The sequence below is a fragment of the Lytechinus variegatus genome, chromosome 15 (assembly GCF_018143015.1).
Source record: "Lytechinus variegatus isolate NC3 chromosome 15, Lvar_3.0, whole genome shotgun sequence".
NCBI lineage: Eukaryota > Metazoa > Echinodermata > Echinoidea > Temnopleuroida > Toxopneustidae > Lytechinus > Lytechinus variegatus.
Window position 1 is genome coordinate 3,630,955 of NC_054754.1, and position 23,444 is coordinate 3,654,398.

At 36.9% G+C, this 23,444-nt stretch overlaps 1 protein-coding gene across 1 annotated transcript; it reads left to right on the forward strand.

The window, feature by feature from the left end:
- Window positions 1-1,798: 1,798 nt before the first annotated feature.
- On the forward strand, window positions 1,799-22,196 carry LOC121429150 (multidrug resistance-associated protein 5-like). Its single transcript, XM_041626080.1, has 9 exons — window positions 1,799-2,644; window positions 5,838-6,113; window positions 8,426-8,557; window positions 10,172-10,319; window positions 10,834-10,982; window positions 15,027-15,272; window positions 16,540-16,647; window positions 18,047-18,553; window positions 18,965-22,196. Exons 1-9 carry the CDS (start codon window positions 2,213-2,215, stop codon window positions 21,059-21,061), a joined length of 4,095 nt encoding a protein of 1,364 aa, XP_041482014.1. The 5' UTR covers window positions 1,799-2,212; the 3' UTR covers window positions 21,062-22,196.
- The last annotated feature ends 1,248 nt before the right edge of the window (window positions 22,197-23,444 follow it).

Consider the following 23,444-nt stretch of genomic DNA (forward strand, 5'->3'; position numbering starts at 1 on the left):
ATGTTAGTCACACCCAAGAAAGGTGGTGCCAGACCGATTCAAGCTATTGTACTTTCTTGAAAGGTATGCCAATGAGTGCATTGTCGAGTCAATGACAGTAGAGTGACAGAGGACACGGAGGTTGCTTATTTGGAAGTATTTGCCCTTTGTCTCAGACGGGGGGGGGGGGGGCACTTCCATTGACGAGTGGATACCATGCGCGACCATGGGGTCTCGAAAAGCACCCTAGACACGTAATTTCCATATTCTGAAAATGCACCCCTTAACAAGTATAGGCGTGTGAAACCCTACCCTTAACAAGTATTGGAAACAAAACGATACTCTTGGCAAGTATTCCCTGCAATGAACCCCTAAACAAGTATATTTTATTGTTATGTCACGGGTCTTTCGGTCGTCGGTTTTACCTTTATACACATCATTTGGTTCAGAACGACCCCACCTTCTACACCTCGCGCAAATCGGACTCTAAACACGTAGAGTTGGGGAAAAAAAGACATCCTTTATAAAACATCTTAATTTTGTTTTATCATCCCCGCAAATTTGACCCTAAACACGTAAATTTCCTAGCGAAATAGATACCCTTTTTCATTATTTTTGTGTTTTTGACACCCTTATCACGTTACGTACCTAACGTGCCTTATCGTCAAAAAGACATCCTTTTTACGTGTTTTTTTTGGTCGCGCATGGTATCCACTCGTTAATGTAAGTGCCCCCCCCCCCCGGGGTCTAAGAAGATATTCTGTCATGGAGCACATCAATTTTCTTGTTAATAAAATGCTCTTTTTAATTCGTGGCGAATGCTGATATTTTATATGATAAAACAGATAGATATAAATGCACATAAAAATTTTGGACCAAAACAAGAATATTTTTGCATAAATTAATTCTCATTTTTCTCAAAAAACATTAACCGGAGTGTACAGAAAAAGATTGCAATGAATATCTACTATCTAAATCATAATGGAAAGCATATTTATTTAAGATTTTCCCATTGTCTGGGCAAAAATCTGAAAATAATAGATTTTCATGAAAAATGCAAGATGGACGCCCAAATTGCCAATTTGGAATCCCATGGGAAACGATTTGGCAAAGAGAACATCAAGATTCAATAACTAGACACTTTAGGCAATACCAAAAAGGTTGGTCTATGGTCAGTGTCGTACCTATAGGATTTTCCACAGGGGGGGGGGGGGGCAAATTCGTCCCCCCAAAAGTTTGACAAGCCCCCCCCCCCGGTCTTCAACCAGAAATATAGGATTTCGTACCAGAAAAAAAACTGACAAGCAAAAAAAAGGATCTTCAAGCTCGTCAGGGGGCAGGGATATGTCCTTTGCATGCATGGGTTGTGACTCGTCAGGGGGGGGGGGGGGGTAGACTGCCCCCCCCCCCGTAGGTACGCTAGTGTTTATGGTTCACGGCAACCCTCATTTCCAATTACACTACTTTCTTCAGTGTGTTTTTTCCAGTGTCCTTCATCGGTGCTATCAAGAAGCATAAAAACTGTATAACGTGCTTTTGAAAAAGATGCTGGCATTCTCGATTGAAAGATATTATATGGAGCAGTAACATTTCACCTACGGGCGCCGTACGGCGAGTCAAAGCAGACGTTTTAACATTTTTGTACCAGCTACATAATGGGTGGTTTGAAAAGAAGTTCGATAAAACGGCTGTTTTCGACTCGTCGTACGGGGCCAAAGGGGGAAATGTAACTGCAGCATAGTACCTGCATAAATAATCGCTTCCACCAATACCATTTCATACTAAGCATAGCTATTTTGATCCTCGACACATTTTGAGCACAATGCATTAAAAAAATACACATTTTTGCTTCCTTGACTGCACTACACACTAGCGTATCCAGCATCAAATATGACAAAGGAATGTACGGACAAGCAAGATAGATAGGCCAAGAGCAGTTTGTTTAACATGGAAATAATTGACCCCAGACGATTGTGCCCATGATCTGATGCTGGATATATACGCGCCTGCAACAGCTACATGTATGTGATGTTTACTTCCGGGACTTCCTGAAAACTTTTAAAGGTTGATTTAGTTCCTGATGAGCATTCGGGTGAAACTGTCCAGCTAATTAAGTTACCAAGCCATCTTTCCAAACTATCAAACTTTGCAATTTATATCCCGTATAATCAATTTGAGGCAGCTCATTAGGTCGGCTTTTGACCATATTGACTAGGCGAAGACCATCAAAGAGATGAGGCTTGAAAGAAAGGGAGAGAGGGATGATGATACGAAGGATGCTGATCAGTTTCAGGACAATCGGAAAGGAGACGGTAGCCCTAGCATAGCATATAAGGGAAGTAATGACGCCGACGCCGCTGCCGCCAAGCGTTGGACGACAAGCGGGATCATGAGCAGTATAACGTCACAATGGTTGACACCCCTGTTCCGTACCGCCAAGAAACGCGGACTTCATGAAGACGATCTCTGCGGTATTGCACCCGAGGATTCAGCGCTGAAAAACGCCACGATATTTTCGCGGTTATGGGAGGAAGAAATCAAACAAAGCGGCGACGACGCGGTCAAAGCATCACTGGGACGCGTAATTCTGCGGTTCGTTAGGTGGCGTATTCTTGGCAGTATGATATTGGTTATTTTCAACCAGATGACAGTATTCCTTTTGTCGGTAAGTTGAATTTTGATCTATTATCTTTATGCCCACTGCGCACATACACACGTCCCGATGTAACAAATTATATTTACATATAAAGTTCCAAGAAGTAAAATTATTTTATCTGCAGATCAGCATAATGCATTGATTGTTTAATGAAATTCAGATAAATAATGAAAAAAAAGAAGATAATTTGCACTCACAATATAATCCGCTTTGCAATCTCAATCAAATTCAGCTCGCACTGCTTGCTCTCATTTCGAATAGGAAGGTACACATTTTTCATTAGTCCGTAAAGACTATCTTTTTCATCTATATAAAGAGTTTCTAGTTCAATTCAATTCAATTCTTTTATTTCATTTCCATTCAAAACATAATACAAAGTAATATAAAACAATATAAATCAAATACAATTTTACAGAAGGGCATTCTTACTTCGTAAAAAAAAAAACACAGTATAATATAGAGCATAAATGGATATGGAAATGAGGGGGATCCACTAAAAAGCAAAGCTTGTAAAATTGTGGATCCCCCTTGGAAAAGAATTATAGTCGACTTACTATATGCGTACATGCATGTATTACAGGAAAGAAAAAGAGAAAAAGAAATCATATTGACGGAAACATAAAAACTGAACAAATGCAAAGCTTTTCACACAAAGAGGTCTTCGTTGTAAAGGATATGTTGCGCAAGACAGGAAAAAACAGAGAGAGGGGATGACAAGACGTAGAAGACAAGACAAAACAAGAGACAGGACAGTACAAGACAACTAGTTTATAAAAAGGAGTAAAACTAAGAATGGGAAAGGGCTGACCATGAACCAGCTTGATCTGGTGAAATAACAAAGGACTGGACAATATAGATGAAAAAAGATAAAATAAAAGTGAAAAATGTAAGGATTATAATCAAGATAATGAAGTGTTAGTTCCGTTGAGAAGAATTATAGGAATTAAGCAGGATACGTTTGAGTTTACGTTTGAATGAATTCAAGGAGACACTGTCTTTAACATTATTAGCGAGTGAGTTCCAGAATTTAGGACCGTTGAATAAGAATGTATTTTTGGCCAGTAAAGTTCTGTAAAGTGGGATGTGAAGTTCGTCAGAGTGTCTCGTGGGGTAGTTATGATAAAATTGATTTTTTGGGAACATGGCATCAAAAATATGGGGAAGTGCATTATTATTATAACTATACATGAAGTGCCCTAACTGTAGTAAATACAGGTCTTTGACTTTCAACAGTTTACTTTCTAGAAAAAGTGGGTCCGTATGAGAACGGAAACATGTACTATGAATAATACGAAGTGCTTTCTTTTGCAAAAGCAACAATTTATCTAATAAATATTGATGGGTATCACCCCAAATAAGAATCCCATAGTTCAAATAAGGCAAGATTAAGGATGAGTAGAGCATGATTAATGATGTGGAGGGAATGCAAAATTTTAGCCTATTAATAATACCAATATTTCGTGAAATTATTTTGGATATATTTTCAATATGATTTTTCCAAGAAAGTTTATTGTCAACTGTTATTCCAAGAAATTTGGTGTAAGGTACCATTTCTAATGGGGTATTATCAAATATAATGTTCATCGGTAACTTGTCTATGGAATTACTAAACAACATGTATTTTGTTTTGTTAAGGTTCAAAGATAATCGATTGGCTCTTATCCACTCAGTAACATTATTAAGTTCAGAATTAATAACATCAACTAAAGTTTGTGGATTCTGATGAGAAAAAAATAAGGTCGAATCATCTGCAAACAAGATAAGGGATAATATTTTGGATGATCTACAGAAATCATTTATATAAATTGTGAAAAGAAGTGGGCCCAATAAGCTACCCTGGGGGACTCCACAGTTAACATATTTCAAATTGGAGTTATGATCTTTAACAAACACGTATTGTTGTCTGTTAAGTAGGTAGCTCCTGAACCACTCCAAGGCCTTCCCTCGCACACCATAGTGAGATATTTTTTTAAGTAGGATTTCATGATTAATGGTATCGAAGGCCTTGGAGTAGTCCAGGAAAATACCCACAAGGTGACTAGATTTGTCTAGAGCATTGACTACTTTGTTGACAAAATTCATCAGGGCATGAGTGGTGTTGTGCTTGTCGCGAAACCCAAATTGAACATCAGATAAAATACTATGCATTGACAAAAATTTTTCTGTTCTGACGTATACTATTCTTTCAAGGATCTTAGAAAATGTGGACAAAAGAGAAATAGGTCGGTAATTACCGACATCCAACTTATCACCTTTTTTAAATAAAGGAATTACCTTGGCTATCTTCATTTGATTTGGTACTGTACCATTTTCTAAGGAAAGGTTGAATATATGCACCAGCGGGGAAACAATAGAATTTATTACGGATTTTAAAATAAAATTATTAATTTCATCAAAGCCAGGGCTTTTTTTAATTTTCAAACCAGATACTATATCAATAACTTCTTGATTATATGTTTCACGCTTCGCGCTCACTAATTTGTTTATGTAGATAGTATCCCTTACATGATAACTACAAGTGAAAAAAATTGAAAATGTCCCTTTATATATAATTATGTAAAAACAATTTATGTTGCGCGCTTCTCATTCAGATACGCATCCTGATCATGAATGCAAAATTTATATTGCTAACGATGTCCAGTTTTCAGGTCTCCCCCCCCCCTCCAGGGCCGTAGTCATGGGGGGGGGGGTCACTGGTCACCGCGGAACGAACGTGCTGAATAATAATAAAGTGATCAGCGAGGTATGACCTACACTCTTAAAACAAATCAGTCAAATTGACTAGACCAGTAGTCAGCTGGGAGCAACTGATATGGCAATCACTGATATTCACATTTCTGACATATATTCTAGTCAGAAAAAACTCTTTTCTAGTAAAATATGACTAGAAAATAGTCAAATATGACTAGAATAAGAGTGACTCCCAGCTGACCCTATTAACCAGTCATTTTTTACTGATTTGTTTTTAGAGTGTAGTGTTAATTCCAGAGAACAGTGTAAGAAATATCAGTCAGTATAGGGTATATAAATTATATTCAGCGCAGCGCTGTATATAATTCATATAGGTATACTGGCCTGATTTTTCTTGAATGTCTGGTAAAGGGGAACCAATTCAAGAAAAATAAATGAAAATGGGGTCGAAGATGTGATAACATTGCCGCTTACGAACTGTTTCACATTCTATATATTTTACATTTTGCAGACGGTGTCAATCCGCGGTCTTCTCCTTTATTCCAAGGACGCGACCGCGCCGCTCTACCTCGGTCTACTTTACGCGGTCAGTGCCATGCTCTTCACCATTCTATACAACCTCACACTGGGTTGCTGTTACTTCATTGGGGCGAGGACGGGGGCGCGGTTGCGGGGCGGAGTGGTTGCGCTTCTACTGCGGAAGATACTGCGCTTGCGTGGTCTTCACAAGGCATCAATGGGCGAAATTGTGAATCTGTGCGTCAACGATGGAAACAGACTCTACGACGTAAGTCACGCAATTTTTTTATCAGCATAAAGGTCATCCTATTTATTGCATCAGTGCAGATAATGCATGATCTTTTTATGTTTATTGTGTGAAAATGTTGTGTTGATATCGTTCATAATGACTATAAGGGCTGGTATGATGATACTAAACACTTAAATCTCAAGTCCACCCCGCAAAATTTGAATAAACAGAAACAAACCAAACTAGCATATCGCTGAAAATTTCATCAAAATCTGATGTAAAATAAGAAAGTTGTGGCATTTTAAAGTTTCGCTCATTTTTCATAAAACAGTTATATGCACAAATACTAGTAACGAGACAGCCGACGATTTCCTTCACTCACTATTTCTTATGTTTTTAATTGCTTGAAATATATTTTTTATAACGAGTAATTTGACAATAAGGACCAACTTGACTGAATCATATAATTTATGTATTAAGTAATGCCTATTCCACATGTTCAGGGAGGAATCAATCGTATTTCACTTGACACTACGGAGAAAATTAGAAAATTTCACAATTCATAAAATAAAAAAAAACAGAAATAGTGAGTAGATGACGTCATCAGTCTCCTCATTAACTAATTTGCATACCGATCAGGATGTGCATTTTTGTGAAATTAAGCAAAATTTTAATTTTATTAACTATCTTATTTTGCATTTATTTATTTATTTTATTTATTTGTTTCAGTCTTATTTAAAAAAAACAGGGTAATCAGTTCAGAGCCAAGAGGCCTGCTTTTCAAAAGAGCCCTGTTACATGAATATTCATACAAATGAGAACTTATAAATGTACAAAACCATACAGATAGAACTACACAAAATAACACAACACATATGTAATTAAACTAAATTGAACTGAAATAATCTAAACTGAACTAAACTAAACTACACTAAAAACTTAACTAAAAATATAACAAAACAAGACATAAAGAAGGAAAAGGAAACCGGTAACCAGCACGACATAAAAAGTTTGGCTTCTATTATTTTAACAAAAAGGAAACAGGAATTTCTACCTTTCGGTACAGGAACAATCTTTAGCCTTTTTACAGTCGCTCGGGAAACATCCCGAATTTAAAGATTTGTTTAAAATATGTGTGAGTGGTTCCGCAATGCACAGCTGCGGATTTCAGTAGCTTAGGATGCAAGTCATCTAAACCAGCGGCTTTATTAACATCTATTTTTTGCAATTCTTTTTTAACAAATTCCGTCTTGATTTCTTCAAACTTTTGCTCGGGACAACGTATTCAGGGAATTAAAATTCTTGTGTCCGGAACGAGAAATACAATTTCCAACGTTGACAAACATTTCATTGAATGCTTTCGCGATTTATCTGAAATCATATCAGTGCCTATTTTAATATTCGAATTGATTGTGGCCTTTTTCTATCGTTGCATCCGATTTTGATGAAATTTCCAGTGTTATGCTTGTTGGATTTTTCTCTCCTAATTCAAATCAACCTTTTGTGGGAGTGGACTTGTCACTGGGAATGCGCGCAGGACCGAAAAGTCAATGTCAAGGCGAAGGCAAGAATAACCATAGCCAAGGACAAGGACTTCAGACCTCGAAGAATAATGCAAAGGTCGCATAATTATCGAGGCTGATCTTTAGATACCAAGGCCAGACTAGAGAGATCACACCAGAATTACTCCAAATTGTTTATAATAGTTTTTAAAATACGAGTTGCCTTCAAAAAGGCCTTAAAACATTTTTCCAGACTTCTTGTAGTTTTTTGTTCAGATGCCTCATTCTTACTTTCTTATTTTATTATGTTATATATTGTATTATATTGTAAATACGTTTTTTTTTTCTTGTCCTTTGTTATATTTACATGTATATCTATGTATCTAAGGGATATGTTATTAACGCTGAGTAGGGCAATCCCTCCGTCTTTTTGGTGATCATTTTCTTTGTAATTATAAATATATCTATCGTTGTTGTAATTTAAAATTGACGGAAAATAAATACAATACAATGCGATTTATATTTAATTATGATTATAGCCTATACAGTTTGGGTAATTATTATTAGACCACACTTAATGGGAGCTAAGGAAGAAAGTGGCATATTATTATATATTTCCCAAACTTTAGGGCAAGGTATCCTGAAAAAAAGTATATGCCAGAAACCCTTTTCTCATCCTGCGATCGGTGACTTCTGCAAATTTAGAATCGGAAGAAATTTAATGAGGACATTAATCAATGTGACGACCATTTCTTTCATAATCCGTAGGCCTGTATACGCGCCAAATATTCCGTCGTCTTACTTATAACTCCACCTTCCTGTTTCTTTCAATTCGTTTCATATATGCAGGCCATGGTATTTTCACCTCTCATTTTCGCAGCGCCAGTGGTATTTATATGCGCATGCGTATTCACTACGCACATCATTGGCAAATCAGCCCTGATTGGTATGCTGGTCTACATGCTTGTTTACGCAGCGCAGGTAAGTACAGTTTATAAACAAATATACTGTTTATGAGCTGATGAAGAAAAAGTCACGAGTATTCAATAAATATTGATAATATTGATTAAAAAATGTTAATCACTGTTTGTACAACAATATCTTAAAGACCGTATACTAACTTTTTACAGGAAAAAAATTATTAATTTAGCTGCTATGAGTGCGATCACATAGGCCAGACTACAGGAATGGTAAATCTATCACCCAGGGCTCTGGGAACTATTTTTTAGTGGGAGCGCTGATGTAAATTTGAAAAGAAAAGAAGGAAAAGGTTTTTCACTACAAAATAGAGCTCAAAAATAGAAAAATTTAACAAAACTTACCTTCATTTTTTTATTTTGTAGTGAAACTTTCACTACAAAATTAAATATGAAGATACGTTTTCTTACGTTTTTCAATTTTTTACACCACTTTCAGAATAACTGGGGGTGCTGCCTATGGAAAATACACGCTGCAGCCCCCGGAAATTTTGAAGTTGCTTCATCACCCCCGCATCAATGGAACTATGTAGAAAGCAAGCAAAGCCAAGATCCCAAAGTCATTTTCGTTCAAAATGATTTCTAGCTCAAAAATGTATTTTTATAAATGATTATCCCAGACATATTTTAGACCTTTCTGAGCGCAATATGCTCAAACGAAATGCTACCCCTGTCAGTCAATGTCATTGTAGCTGACAAAATTATATCGGTACTCCGGGCTGAAAATAACATGATTTGAAGAGTAAAATCAGACAATCAAAGCACTGAAAATGTCATCAAACTTGCACAAGGAATAACAATTAAAGTTATGATATTTAAAGTTTGTCATTATTTTAGTGAAAGGGTTATGTGTTTGTCTTCATGAATATGCAACCGGCGAACTGATGATGTCATTTCGCCACTTATTTATTTTATTGCAAGAAATAGTATGTATTCAATATATACTCACAAAGAATGAAAAAAGAAAAGATTTACAGCTGATTTAATTTGTTTGGCTGTAACTTTTCTGTACCAAGGGAGACTTATCATATAAACACGTATGAAAGTATGAAATAATCATGATTTCCTATAAGAACATAAGAAAAAGGAAAGTGGGGATTATGACATTTTCAATCCACCTAATGAATATTCATGACGGTGTGCACAACGGTTTTCAAAAAAGATTGAATTTCAAATTTCAATCACTTCATTGTTATCAAATTTCGATAAACTTGCACCGCTTTGCTTAGTGAATTTTACTCTTAGGGACGCACCATTAGATATCCGGGGGTGGGGCTGGAAGTTAAAAAAAAAACTTGACTTGCTATATGAGCAAAAAAAATGACTCACCATCAGAGTAAAAAAAAATTGGTCCAATGACAAATCATCTGAAAGGTGAAAAAAAACTTGTCTCAATGGAGTGAGGAAAAAAAAACTTTGCTCAAAGAAGAAAGGATAAAAAAATGCATCGACGCAAACTTCCACCCCTGGGTATCTATATGGTGCGTCCCTTAATTTATTTAGAATGAATTAGTTTCAGCCCGAGTACCCCTTTTATAATCAGAAGAGCCACCTCCCCACTACTCCAACAATATATCTTGAATGTCTAACATCATTTTTTGGGTCGTTCCTTTAACAGTTCGCGTTAACAGCAGGTAAGGTTGTATTTCGTACAAAGATGATGAAAGAGACAGATAAGCGGGTCCACACTATCAGTGAGATGCTAACTAACATCAAGTTCATCAAGATGTATGCATGGGAAGACTGTTTTGAGAAGAAGATCAATGGTAAGACAGACAATTTCAGGTTGTAAAGTGTCATAAACTGCTCCTAAAATTACGCACGACCTTACACACGACTGTAACAACCTGTGGAGCTGGCGGATCCAGGTAGGGGGGGACAGATCCGTCCCGTGCCCATACTTGCGAGAGCAATAATCACTTTTTTTTCTAAATGAAGCCTTTTTTTTGCTTGTCAAATTTTCCGAAGAAGTGGCCTTTAGTTTTAAGTGAAAACCTTCTTTATTATTATTATTTTTTTTTTCTTGGGGGAGGGGGGCTTGTCAAATTTGCCGCGGACAAAACGGTCTTCAATTTTAGGCAAGAACCATTTTTAATCATTATTGTGATTTTTGTGTAAGTCAAATTTTCATCAGGAAATGTGCCCCCCCCCCCCTCCATTGGAAAATCCTGGATCCGCCCCCTCCCCCTGTTGGGTCCTATGCCAAAATTGGAGTAAAATAGTTTTTAAAATTCAGAATAATGTAAAGATGATATAGTATTCATTTTTTTTCTCCTGCAGATATTCGCAAAGCCGAATTACGAGCACTAGTTGGCATAGGCATCCTTCGTGGAATTCAAAAGAGCTTCAACGTTTTGGTACCAACTGTAGCTGTTGTATCCACCATCATGCTCAAACTCTTCCTTAATGAGAGCTTTTCCTCAGACCAGGTATGCTGCAATCAAACCCTGTACAGATATCCATTCCGATCAGCATTGCTTGGAAAATGGGGGAAAAATCAATTTCAATTCATTTCAATATTTATTTTTTTAAAGGTAAACGAATTAATTCTTTTCTAAAAGTTACAATAAAATGGAGGTAGCAACCCAGTAAGCAAAGTTATTGATGAGTACACCGTGATATATAAACAAAGACATGAAAAAAACTTATCCATACAAAGAACATTACATAACAAAGGAAAAAACAAAAGCAAAAAAACAGGGCAACATTAGCTATACATTACATCAAATCAGGCATTACATAAATCGTCAGACAAATCATCCCACAACTGAAACTAAGCAAACCACATAAAATAAATCAGGACGAATATCTTCCCAAATCATGATTTGGTTAGGATCTAATTTTTGTGTTCCAAGGTGTATTTCCACACTTAACGGCATACTATGATATCTATCTGACGCATTAAAGATTTTCAAAGAAACTTGAAAGCGAGGGAGCCAAGCAATTGAGCTTTCCTTCTTTGTTCTCCTTAAGTACATTGATTTCGTGCACATTTTTGTTGAATTTTGTTAAAATTCTCAGTAGAACTAAATATAAGTTTTCAAAATTTCCTCTACACTGCAGCAGAGGCGACGGAACATCAGGGTCATGAAAGTAGAGGGGCACCTATTGTTTGGCAGACAAAATGTGCCCATCCACTTTCTTTGTCCGAGCGTGATGTTCCGTCGCCTCTGCCTACTAGTCAGGCAGCATATGTCATCTACTTCGAAAAATTGGCTAAGTCTGATTTTTCACTTTTATGTGATTGGTGACATCATAAGGAACAACTTCCAACTTGGTGACAAATTTCTAATGGTCATCTTGACCATGTGAGGGGTCAAAATTGGGTCAATAGGGGTCAATTTTTGGAATTGCCCCGATTGTGTTGAGTCATATATCAAATTGTTTGTCTGGCTATACTGAACAAAAAAGTGTACACAACCATATACTCTTGACCTCCCATCAAAAAGTTATGCCCGGAAATGTCAAGAGGTCAACGAACTTTCGTTATATTGTTTATTATATGGCAAATTACACTGAAGGTGATAAAAGCTAATATTTTCGTTTTTTTTTCTGTTTTGCATGTGTGTACTTTTTTATTTCTTATTTTAATAAGTTCATCTTCAGAAGTCGTTATCCAGAAGATATTAAGGGTCAAGACAAGGTCAGGGAAAGGTCAAGAGGTCAACAAACTTTCATTGGTTGCCAAAATACACTATAAAAGCGGTTTGAATTTAGAAGTAGGTTCTTCATTTTGAAAAGTCTCTAAGAAGACATTATCCATTAGATAAAAGGGGGTAAAATGTGCTCATTTAGGAACAAAATAGATAAACAGTGATAGACGTCGAATAGTTTGAGTGTGTATCATGGTTTATTGCAGGAATACCTTGAAACGACTTGACAAAACCTATAAAAATCGTATCATCTTCATGACGTTATAAGTGCAACCAGCTCTTTTCGAGTTGCTTGATTTAGGAACTCAATTCAAGTTCTTTTCATTTCGAATTTACCAGTCTTTGATATGTAAAGAAACATTTCATCCATTTGCTTTGTACAGAATATTTTAATCAACAGAAAATATTGTAATGTACTGGGGTATATGTGTAATACTATGCTAATAAACACATCGATTGATCAGTGCTCCCAACTCCAAAGAAAGATGCCCAACATCTTATTTGACTTAACTTACGAATAAGATAATGAGGTTAGGATTGAGGATGATATGATAAAGTGGGCTCCAATTGTTCCTTGATTAATTGGAACGAGTGACGGTTATATTATTTCTAACAAAGAGGCAACATTTTTCAGGCATGCTCATTGTACTCGTTAGTGTCCATTATGCTGATTTGATATATTCTGACCATTTCTGGAGCCAAAAAGGACTGCACAATATTTCTGATTGTGCTGTCATTAACACGGCTTTTAGGCCTACTATTTTATCAAGTGTTTATCAATTTTTTTTTTCCAGAGCATACAACGTGAATCTAAACTTAATACCTGTTCTCAGAACTTCTCACGATAGTGATATGCATAGATGCTGATTGTTCTTTTGTCTTTTTTCTCCTACTTTTTGAACTACCTGGATGTTGCCAGAAAGAATAATCACATCAAATTTCATTGAAGTAAACCACGCCCATGCCGCAGCGGGCGGAGGTGGCAGCGGCCCCAGAAATTGTGAAAACTTGCATATTTTTTTACTGAAAGATACATAATAATTGACCAAAAGTATGCACGAAATCTATAAATTTCTCTTTACAATATGCAAAATCGGCCCCGATGATTAGCTCAGAACAGTACAACACCAGAATTGTGTAGTCCTTCTTGGCTCCAGAGATCGAGTAATGGTCAGAATATATCACATCAGCATAATTGACATATATACACTTCTACAATACGCATGCCTGCATGATGTTGCCTCTTTGTCAGAAATAATATAACCGTCACACATTTTGAATTAATTAAGGAGCAATTGGAGCCCAACTTATAATATCATCCTCAATCCAAACCACATAATATTATTCTTAAGTTAATCCAAATGAAATGTTATGCATCTTTCTTAGGAGCTGGGGCACTGGTCAATCGATGTTTATTCTGTTAACATAGTATTACACTTATACCCTACTACAATACAATAATTTCTGTTGATTGAAATATTCTGACAAAGCAATGAAGGAAATGTTTCTTTACGTATCAAAGACTAAATTGAAAATGAATTGAACTTAAATTGATTTCCTTAAAAAAGAAACTCAGAAAGAGCTGGTTGCACTTATTGCATCATGAAGATGATAAGCTTTTAAGGGCATAAGGGTTTTTTCAAGTTGCTTCAAGGTATTCCTGCAATACCATGATACCACACTAAACGCATTCGACGTCTATCTCTGTTAATCTATTTTTTTCCTAAATAAACATCTTAATTTATTTAATGTTATAGATACAGACTTTTCAAAATAAAGAACCCATAAAAAATGAGACTTCTACGATTCTAGTCGCTTTTAGTGTATTTTAGCTACATGTTGACCTTTTGACCTTTCCCTGACCTTGTCTTGACCCTAATATCTTCTGGATAAGGACCTCTGAAGGTGAACTTATTAAAATCGAAGATAAAAAAAGTACAAACATGAAAAAGAAAAGAAAGAACCCCCCGGAAAATAGCTTTCTTAACACCTTCAGTGTAATTTGCCATATATATATATATATATATATATATATATATATATACAATGTAACGAAAGTTCGTTGACCTTTTGCTATTTCCGGTCATAACTTTTTTACGGGAGGTCAAGAGTATATGATTGTGTACACTTTTTTGTTCAGTATAACCAGACAAACAATTCGATGTATAACTCGACACAATCGGGGCAATTCCAAAAATTGACCCCTACTGACCCCATTTTGACCCCTCACATGGTCAAGATGACCATTAGAGATTTGTCACCAAGTTGAAAGTTGATCCTTGTGATGTCACCAATCACATAAAAGTGAAAAATCAGACTTAGCCAATTTGTCGAAGTAGCAAGTAAATCATGACATATGCTGCCTGACTATACTGCGTATAATGGTCCCCGGCGGTTCATCATTGGAGCCAACAAGCTCTGCTTTTACCTTTGGCTCCCCATATCCACACCTCACATTTTCTTTCTCTGTCATTATATCACAACCATTTACAAGAATGCATTATAGTACTTTTTTCTATTGTTATATTAAGTACACTTTTCATATTTTACGATATTTATTTATGCTTACCTACAATAATTTGTATAGTATTATTATTGTCTGTCTTGTATAATATTATTGTTTGTACTGAGTTGTTGATATTGTGGAAAACGTGGTATGTTTGATATGAATAAACCTTGAACCTTCATTAATCTGTCCATCTTTTTAATAATTTTTTGTTAATGTCTAATTTTATTCAGTCAAGATTCTTGATTCTGTACATCTTTGAGATTTGAAATGATTTCATGTTAATTTTCAGTGCAATTTTTGAATATATTCAGGTGTTGACCTATGTCGCTGTCATCTATAGCATGCGATCAATGCTCACCATGACGCAATTCGGTTTCCAATTCTTGAGCGATCTTCTTGTGTCTGTACGACGGATCAAGAACTTGATGATTCAGGCTGAGGTGCTGCCGATCGGTGGATGTGTGACGGACCGGTCGAACGCGATTGAGTTGAAATCAGTGACAGCGACTTGGGATGACGGCACAGAAAACGAAAGGGAGCAACGCGAGATATACCGGGTACGTGCCTTTTACAGTGCGTCCCAGAAAAAAGGAAATCGCAATTTATTATTTTTTTATTCACTATACATGGGAAGCTGTTTGCATGTGACGTCACAAATAAAAAAAAAACACAAATTCTTATAACTCTTAAAATCTTCGATGGATTTCCTCGAACTTTCACCAACATCTTTTGTATATTTTTTTTACTGCTATTTTTACAATAAACTTTGGCCAGACTAAAATTTCCGTTTAAAAAGGATGGGGGAGGGGGAGATATGACAAAAAGGGGCAAAAATTAAAGTAACAATAAAGAGAACAAGGAGAGGTCTGTGCCATGCATTATTTATAGTAGGTACCAGTCAGATTATTTCCCTTTGAGCAAAAGTAAATGACTGATCACGTGAAACAGTATAGCCATGTTATAGTTTGTTTAGGGTCCACACCTCCACTTTGTAATATTCAATATATCCATCCGCGATGCTGCAAGTCATTCCAAATTAATTGATATCAAAACCCGTGTTTAGCTTTGGTGAACATGGTAAAGAGTCAATAAAGTGAATTACAATTGAGTATTATATTCAAGTACCAATCTTACAGGAAGTGTAGCCGATGCTTCTTCATCTTTTCCAACAGTCAGATCTCTGTGAAAATTTCAAATATTCAATTCCTAGATAGTTAGCGCCCTCTCTCAAAGATTTTTTTTCTTTTTAAATTGGCCTTTGAGCGCTTATCTAATATAAACTACTAATATAATGCTACAGACAAACAGACAAATAATATATCCTGAAAGTTTCAGCTCATCCGTGCTTTGTAATAGGTTTTATATAAACAAAACCAACAAACAAGCAGATATTTTATTTTGATCGGGCAACACACCTAATTAAACTTATCCTTTAAAACATATTTCCACTTCGCATCCTCCACATCATAACTGTTTTAGGGTATAGTGCCGTACTTGCAAAAGGAAGCAAGTTACAAAGGTACCATTTGTTATAAATGAGCAGTGTGTGCATAATTACAGAGGCGTCAATGTAATTTTCTTAATTAATAGAACGATAATTTATTCCCCAAATTTTGCTGGACGTGCAACATACAAAAGGTGTTTCAGAAAAAAAAATCAAATTTGACTGATGTGTCCCTTGCTTCCTTTTGCCAAATTTGGGCAGTATATAGATTCATATCTGCTAGAATGAGAATTGGTTTGGGGATTTATCATCAAAAGTACAGAAAGGCTTTATGTATTTTTCTTTCTATATATTTCAACCTGCATGTTGGACGTACGTAGAAAAGTGACGGTTATGAGACTTCGGACCACGTGGACCATGAAAGCGACCCGTTGTCAAACTCCCCCGTAACACATGCATTGAATGATATATCAATTGCATTAAAAAAGGTGAGCAATCGTATTTTGATTTTAGTTTCATGTGACATATATGGCTTCTCTAGACATCAGAGCAGGCCACAGCAATTATGCATAGAGTTTCGAAGTGTGACGTCATCAATTGTCACTTTTTGCATTTCAGAGCTTTTTATACCATATTTTGGTAGAGCATGATGACAAACCCCCACAACCCGAATTTGGTCAGAATCGCGGTCCATTATGGGACCCCAAGATATGAACTCATCATGAATATATTGACTTTAATGGGACTAATGATGTCTTCATTTATTTTATTTGTAGATCAGTTCGCTACCAATTGCGAAATATTGGTTTTATTAGGAAATACTTGTCTCGACCAGCCACAGAAAAATTGGTTCACGCTTTAATTTCGTCCCGTCTCGATTTTGGAAACTCCCTTTTGTTTAATCTACCCCAGAATCAGTTAGTCAAAGTTCAGAAACTTCAAAATGCTGCCGCTCGCATTGTTTCTCTATCCACCAGGCGCACTCACATTACTCCTATTTTAAGATCCTTACATTGGCTCCCTGTAAAACAGCGTATTATGTTCAAGATTTTGTTGTTAACTTTCCATTGTGTTCATGGCTCATCTCCCCAGTACCTTATTTCCCTGATCAAAAGTTATACCCCCTCAAGATCCTTACGTTCCTCCTTTTCCAATTCTCTTGTTACCCCCAAAGTTTCCAAAACCTGGGGTGAAAGATCATTTGTTTACTCATCCTCTAAGCTATGGAATAGCCTCCCTCACAACATCAAACAGTGCTTGACTTCTGAAACTTTCAAAAATTACCTCAAAACATTTCTGTTCAATTCTTCTTAATTTCTTTTATAATTTCCTATAAAGCGCCTTGAGCACTCTACAGAGTGGATTTGGCGCGATATAAGTCTAATTATTATTATTATTATGTAATTCGATTTATACATCATCCGCCCCGTTCAACGAAGTACAAGACATGCAATGGCATCACCCTACTTTTGATATGAATTTGCTTAAGGAGTTGTGGTATTGATAACAATAAAATAATCCAGCCCTTCAAAATTACAGAATTTGCAAGATATTAGGAAAAGGACGTGATCTACGAGGGTTACATAGTAAATGTTACTACATCTTTTGATTACATGAATTACCCATGCTGTGTCAATTTAATAGCTTTTGAAAAAAAGAAAAGAAAAATCATAATTTACTGTATAGTTGTAAAATATATGTTTAATACATACATACAGAATGAAAGTTGCACGGGTATCGGAATAATAAAGAAAAAGAGATTGACAAATTCAAACACCTTTTGAAAAAATGTCATGATAAAAAGGCCTTAGTTGATGTCATGACATTTAGTGAAATGAATTGGAATAGAACTACGTTCATATTTTGTGTAATATATTTTATTTTAAGGGATCACTTGTAGGTGTGTGTGGGAGCGTAGGAAGTGGCAAAACGAGTCTGATACACACCCTCCTCCAGCAGACTCACATTGTACAAGGATCCGTAGCAGTAGAAGGGTCATTGGCGTACACCTCGCAAGAACCTGACATTTTCCACACAACAGTCCGTGAAAACATCACCATGTTCGGTGATCCTCGTGAAGGCAGGCGCGAGACGGAAGATGGCACTGGAGAAAAGAGATATCTGGACGCAATCAGGGTCAGTTGTCTGAGTGACGACATCGCGGCGTTTCCGTGCGGTGATCGCACGGAGATCGGCGAGCGTGGTGTCAACCTGAGTGGAGGTCAGAAACATCGAATGAGTCTGGCTCGAGCTGTCTATGCTGATCGAGATATCTACCTGCTTGATGACCCGTTGAGTGCAGTTGATACAAGGGTGGCGGAACACATCTTTACTGAGTGCATCGTGGGTAGCCTCAAGAACAAGACGGTACTCTTGGTCACGGCAAACTTACAAGTAAGTCACCTGCTGTTCACGATGAGTCAGCCTCAGTAATTCAATTACGTGTAACTCATTGTAAACGGGAGTTTTTGGAAGGGCAGATCTATGCAAATTTTACAGGGAAAAACTGGATAGCTGTGATTTGATTTCTGTGAGAGACTTATCGACTTATAAGGTGACCCTTGGCATAATTACTTCACACAATATCGTCAAAGCTTGGCATTATTGAGATGAGGTTCTTGCACTTGTTTAATTGATTTATCATTTTGATCATATAATACAAGTGAGAACATGCAAATATTTTGGTCCTATTTCCGTATTTTCTGTTTTCACTGTTATCTACATGTTCATATTAATGATTTGAAATGTTTTGATTAAAACAGAAGGCCTAATATCCTCATTGGCACCTTATTATTTTTACCATAGTACTTGAGCAAATGCGATGAGGTGATAGTCATCAGCAATGGACGGGTGATAGAACAGGGTACGCCTACTCAGCTCATGGCTAACCAAGCCGAATATGCCCGACTGATACAACAGTTCGGATCAGAAGACCACGCAAGAACAGCAGACGACTGCATCGACGGAGACGGTGACAACGAAAAGACGGAACCCAAAGGCCTCTCGGAAAATTTCCCAGCGAAGCATATGAGTGAAGAGTGTCATCAGGATAAAACCAAAGATGGGAGGTTGGTGAGCACAGAGACTCGTGAACAGGGCGAAGTCAATGCACAGACCTACCTTACCTACTGCAGATATGCAGGGGGTGTTATACCATGTTTTCTTTCCTTTGTTTTATACGTTTTATCGCCGGCAAGTGCTGCATTCAACAACTATTGGCTAAGTTACTGGCTTACCAAGGGCAGTGGTGACCCTCAGAATGCTACCAATCCACAGCAAGACGATGAACCAGATATTCTGCAGAATCCTCAATTCTGGTTTTACAGGGATGTATATCTGTACAGCTTTTGCTGTGTGATGGTAATATGCAGTCTTCGCATAGTTCATTACGTTATGATTACGCAGAGGGCGTCGTTCAACCTGCACCGATCACTCTTCCAAAAGGTATTCAGTTGCCCAATGGAATTTTTTGATACAACTCCATCAGGAAGGGTCCTGAATCGTTTCTCTCGCGACATCGACGAAGCTGACAACGAAGTTCCGAATGCTCTTGAGACGGCACTCTGGACCTTTTTAAGTGTGCTTTCAGCCATTATTATAGTCATAATTGTCTTTCCGTGGTTTATCATAGGTGTTATCATCGCTGCAATTGTTTTTGTGTATTTATCTCGGATGTTTCTACCAGCTATTCGTGATATCAAACGTATTGAAAATATCAAACGATCACCACTCATCAGTCACATTAAAGCTGCAGTGGAGGCTCAGACAACCATCCTGGCATTTGGAATGGAAAAGGCATTTATTGAAAGATGTAACAATCTTTTAGACACTAGTGCTGTTCCAAAAATACTTTTTGTACTGGGGCAGCGATGGTTGGCCTTCAGATTGGACTTGAGCGTATCATTAGCCCAACTGGTACTTGGTCTTTCTGTTGTGTTTACACACAACACTACTGCCGCCGCCTTTGCTGGTCTTGCTCTTGCTTATTCTGTACAGCTTCTCGGGACTCTTCAGTATTCTGTGCGACTGATCACAATCACACAGGCCCGTTTCACATCCATTGAACGAATCATTGATTATGTTAAAAGATTGATATCAGAACGATGCACCAGTAAAGGGTTGACGACCCAGCAGGGTTGGCCAAAACATGGAAAGGTCACATTTGATTCAATTGAGATGAAATATCGAGACAACCTTCCAGCAGTGCTGAAAAGCGTGTCATTCCATATTCATTCTAAAGAGAAAATTGGAATCATAGGAAGAACTGGATCAGGAAAATCATCCATTGCTGTCGCTTTATTTCGTCTTGTCGATAAAATGTCAGGCAGAATTCTTATAGATGACCTTGACATCAGTAGCATCCCTGTCAGGGAGCTTCGTTCATGTATCTCAGTGATCCCTCAGGATCCAGTTCTCTTCAGAGGAACTCTCCGTTTCAACCTTGACCCCTACGATCAGTTTTCTGACCATCAGATTTGGAATGCTTTGGAGAAAACATTCATGAAGAAGAGTATATCTGCTATCCAGCAACAACTCCAAATCCCCGTGAGTGAAAATGGGTCTAACTTTTCCGCTGGAGAAAGACAACTACTCTGTCTTGCTAGAGCTCTCCTGCGGAACTCTGTGATACTGTTCCTTGATGAAGCAACTGCTGCTGTTGATGTAGAAACAGATAACCTAGTCCAAAGTACAATCAGAACAGCATTTTCAAACTGCACAGTTTTGACGATAGCTCATCGCCTTCACACAGTATTAGACTCTGATCGCATTCTTGTTATGGAAGACGGCTTCGTCTTGGAGATGGATACACCATCAGAACTCCTTGCCAACCCTTACTCTAGACTGAACGCATTTTTGAGATCAGGACAAAATAAAAATGGTGATATGGATGTCTCCTTTTAATGGGTGCAACACATTATGGCTATCGGAGTTTAAACAGGAAAATATATGGCAGATTTACTTATTGAATTTACTGGCCTTCTTGTGCGTTCTGTGTCGGTGTTTTTCTCGGACATGGTCTTAATGTGCCCTAAGGCCTATTATTTGGTCAGTGCCTTAGACTTGAGCATGTCTTTACGATTTGAACCTTGAAAATCCAAGGCAGGGTATAGAAATTTTTGATTTATTTTTGTTGTGGATAATATGAAAAGTAGTATAGCAGATGAAGTAGAAGAAGTAGTAGAAGGTTCACTCGGTTAAAACTTGTAATAACAAAATAATCTTGATTAACTTACTCTTAATTATAACCATAAGGAAAGTACTATTACTGCTGCTGCTGCTACGACTACTACTACTACTACTACTACTACTACTACTACTACTACTACTACTACTACTACTACTACTACTACTACTACTATTATTGCTCATACAAATTATGATTATGGAAGTCATTAACTCTGGAGGAATCGTTGTTCCCCCATCATCCTGCTCTGTGTAGTTGGCCCAAAATACATAAATTGCATCTTCTGTTTTCTTCATTATTGCCATTCCAGTTCAGTGAAATTCAAAGTAGCTGATTTTATTGGCAACTCCCTTTTTTGTGCTCAGTTCTTTTCAGATTTGATCCATCATCTTTCAAAGCTCATCTTGACTCTTCCTAGCACAAAAAAATTCCACGGGAAATTAATTCACACCACTTATATCAAGGTTACGAGGAGGTACTAGTACAATAAAATATTTAAGACAAGGGAACATCTGAAAATTTGTGTCCACAACTAATGGAGGGTTGACCGCAAAATCGACCATTTTAAAGCATGTTTGTCAATTTGAGGAATCATATCTGCTTATTGTAAGACTTCGAACTTCCTCAACTTACTTATTTTATAACCGATTTCGATCAAACTCATTTTAAATTGTCCCTCTCATTTTACCTTTCCCAATAAGATCGCTTCTTCCTTCAGGTTGTTTTGTTTCCTACAAGTGTGATATGATTACCACTGACTTGTGAATAGCTAGACGTTACACTGAAAAACATCGTCTATGTTTATACATCTCTTGCGCAACGTTCCTATTTTCAGGAGTGTACACAAATAAAGAATAGCTGAAAAGAAGGTGAAGAGTGTTAAAAGTAAAAGAATGAAATTGAAAGACCTCCCATACTTTTTTTTTACAGAGGAAACCTAATATGAGCTGATATTAAGCTGAAATAAAACAATAGCTATATGGCTATAACTATTGAAATATATGATTTAATGACAGGATTTCATGATGGTGATGATGGTAGTAGCAGATAAATATTAATGTAACTATGATTACTCTTTTTCCAAAGCACCTTTTAATATTCTTGTTCATTTTTGGGGTATTAAATTGTTCTGTATAATCCTCGCGAACCGATATCCCAGGTGGGTATGTGTTATATGATTATTATGATTTATTGATACGTGATTTTTCTAACACTGGTAATTATGATTTATCAACAAAGAGGTAAGGTGATACATGTACGTGCATATTTGAAATGATGATTAAATTGATATTGGTATAATGATAATAGCAACGATGTTGATGCTGGGGATAACAATGTTAATGATGGTGACGATGATGATTTTCAGGATCTGTTTGTGTTTATTTATTAAATTGATAAGTATGCCTAGAAGAGTTTGTGTTATTTTTTTCAGTTTGTATTTTGCGATCCGACCACACAGATTTTCAGAACCTTATAAAAGATCTCGCGTTTAATAGTAGTTTTATAATAATTACAATTCATACAAAATGAATTGAATTGTTGATGACGGTGAAGAAACAGAAAACAAATAGAACGCCTTCAGCATTCTCGCGTGCATTATGTTATTGACTGTAGCAGCAATGCTGACTTTGAAAACTACATTGAAACAAGTGTCGCTAAGGCTAGCGCATAATACGCCCGCCTGTAACGCGGAAGTGGAAGGTGGCGACTTTACCTTTAACCTTCTGACCTCAAAATCAATAGAATTTCTGGGATCTACACCAGTATCATACACACCAAATTATATGAGCCTAGGTTAAGTTAAACTGAAGTTATCGCGTACGTTAACAAGGATTCAGAAGGGTAAGATGAAATGTCAATATGATCTTGACCTTTTGACCTCAAAATCGATAGGCTTCCTGGGATCCATGCTAGTATCATACACACCAAATTATATGAGCCTAGATTAAGTATACTGAAGTTATCGCGTTTACAAAGACTGCAGAAGGGTAGGATGAAAATATGTCAATGTGACATTGACCTTTAACCGTTTAACACCAAAATCAATAGGCTTCCTGGGATCCTTGCTAGTATCATACATTCCGAATTATATATGAGCTA

What these genes read in the sequence shown, in the direction of transcription:
- LOC121429150 (XM_041626080.1), top strand. Translation starts at nt 2,213, where the DNA reads ATGAGGCTTGAAAGAAAGGGAGAGAGGGATGATGATACGAAGGATGCT. An exon ending in TGACAGTATTCCTTTTGTCG is followed by an intron (nt 2,645 to 5,837) that starts GTAAGTTGAATT and finishes TACATTTTGCAG; the next exon opens with ACGGTGTCAATCCGCGGTCT. An exon ending in TATCAATTGCATTAAAAAAG is followed by an intron (nt 16,648 to 18,046) that starts GTGAGCAATCGT and finishes TTTTATTTTAAG; the next exon opens with GGATCACTTGTAGGTGTGTG.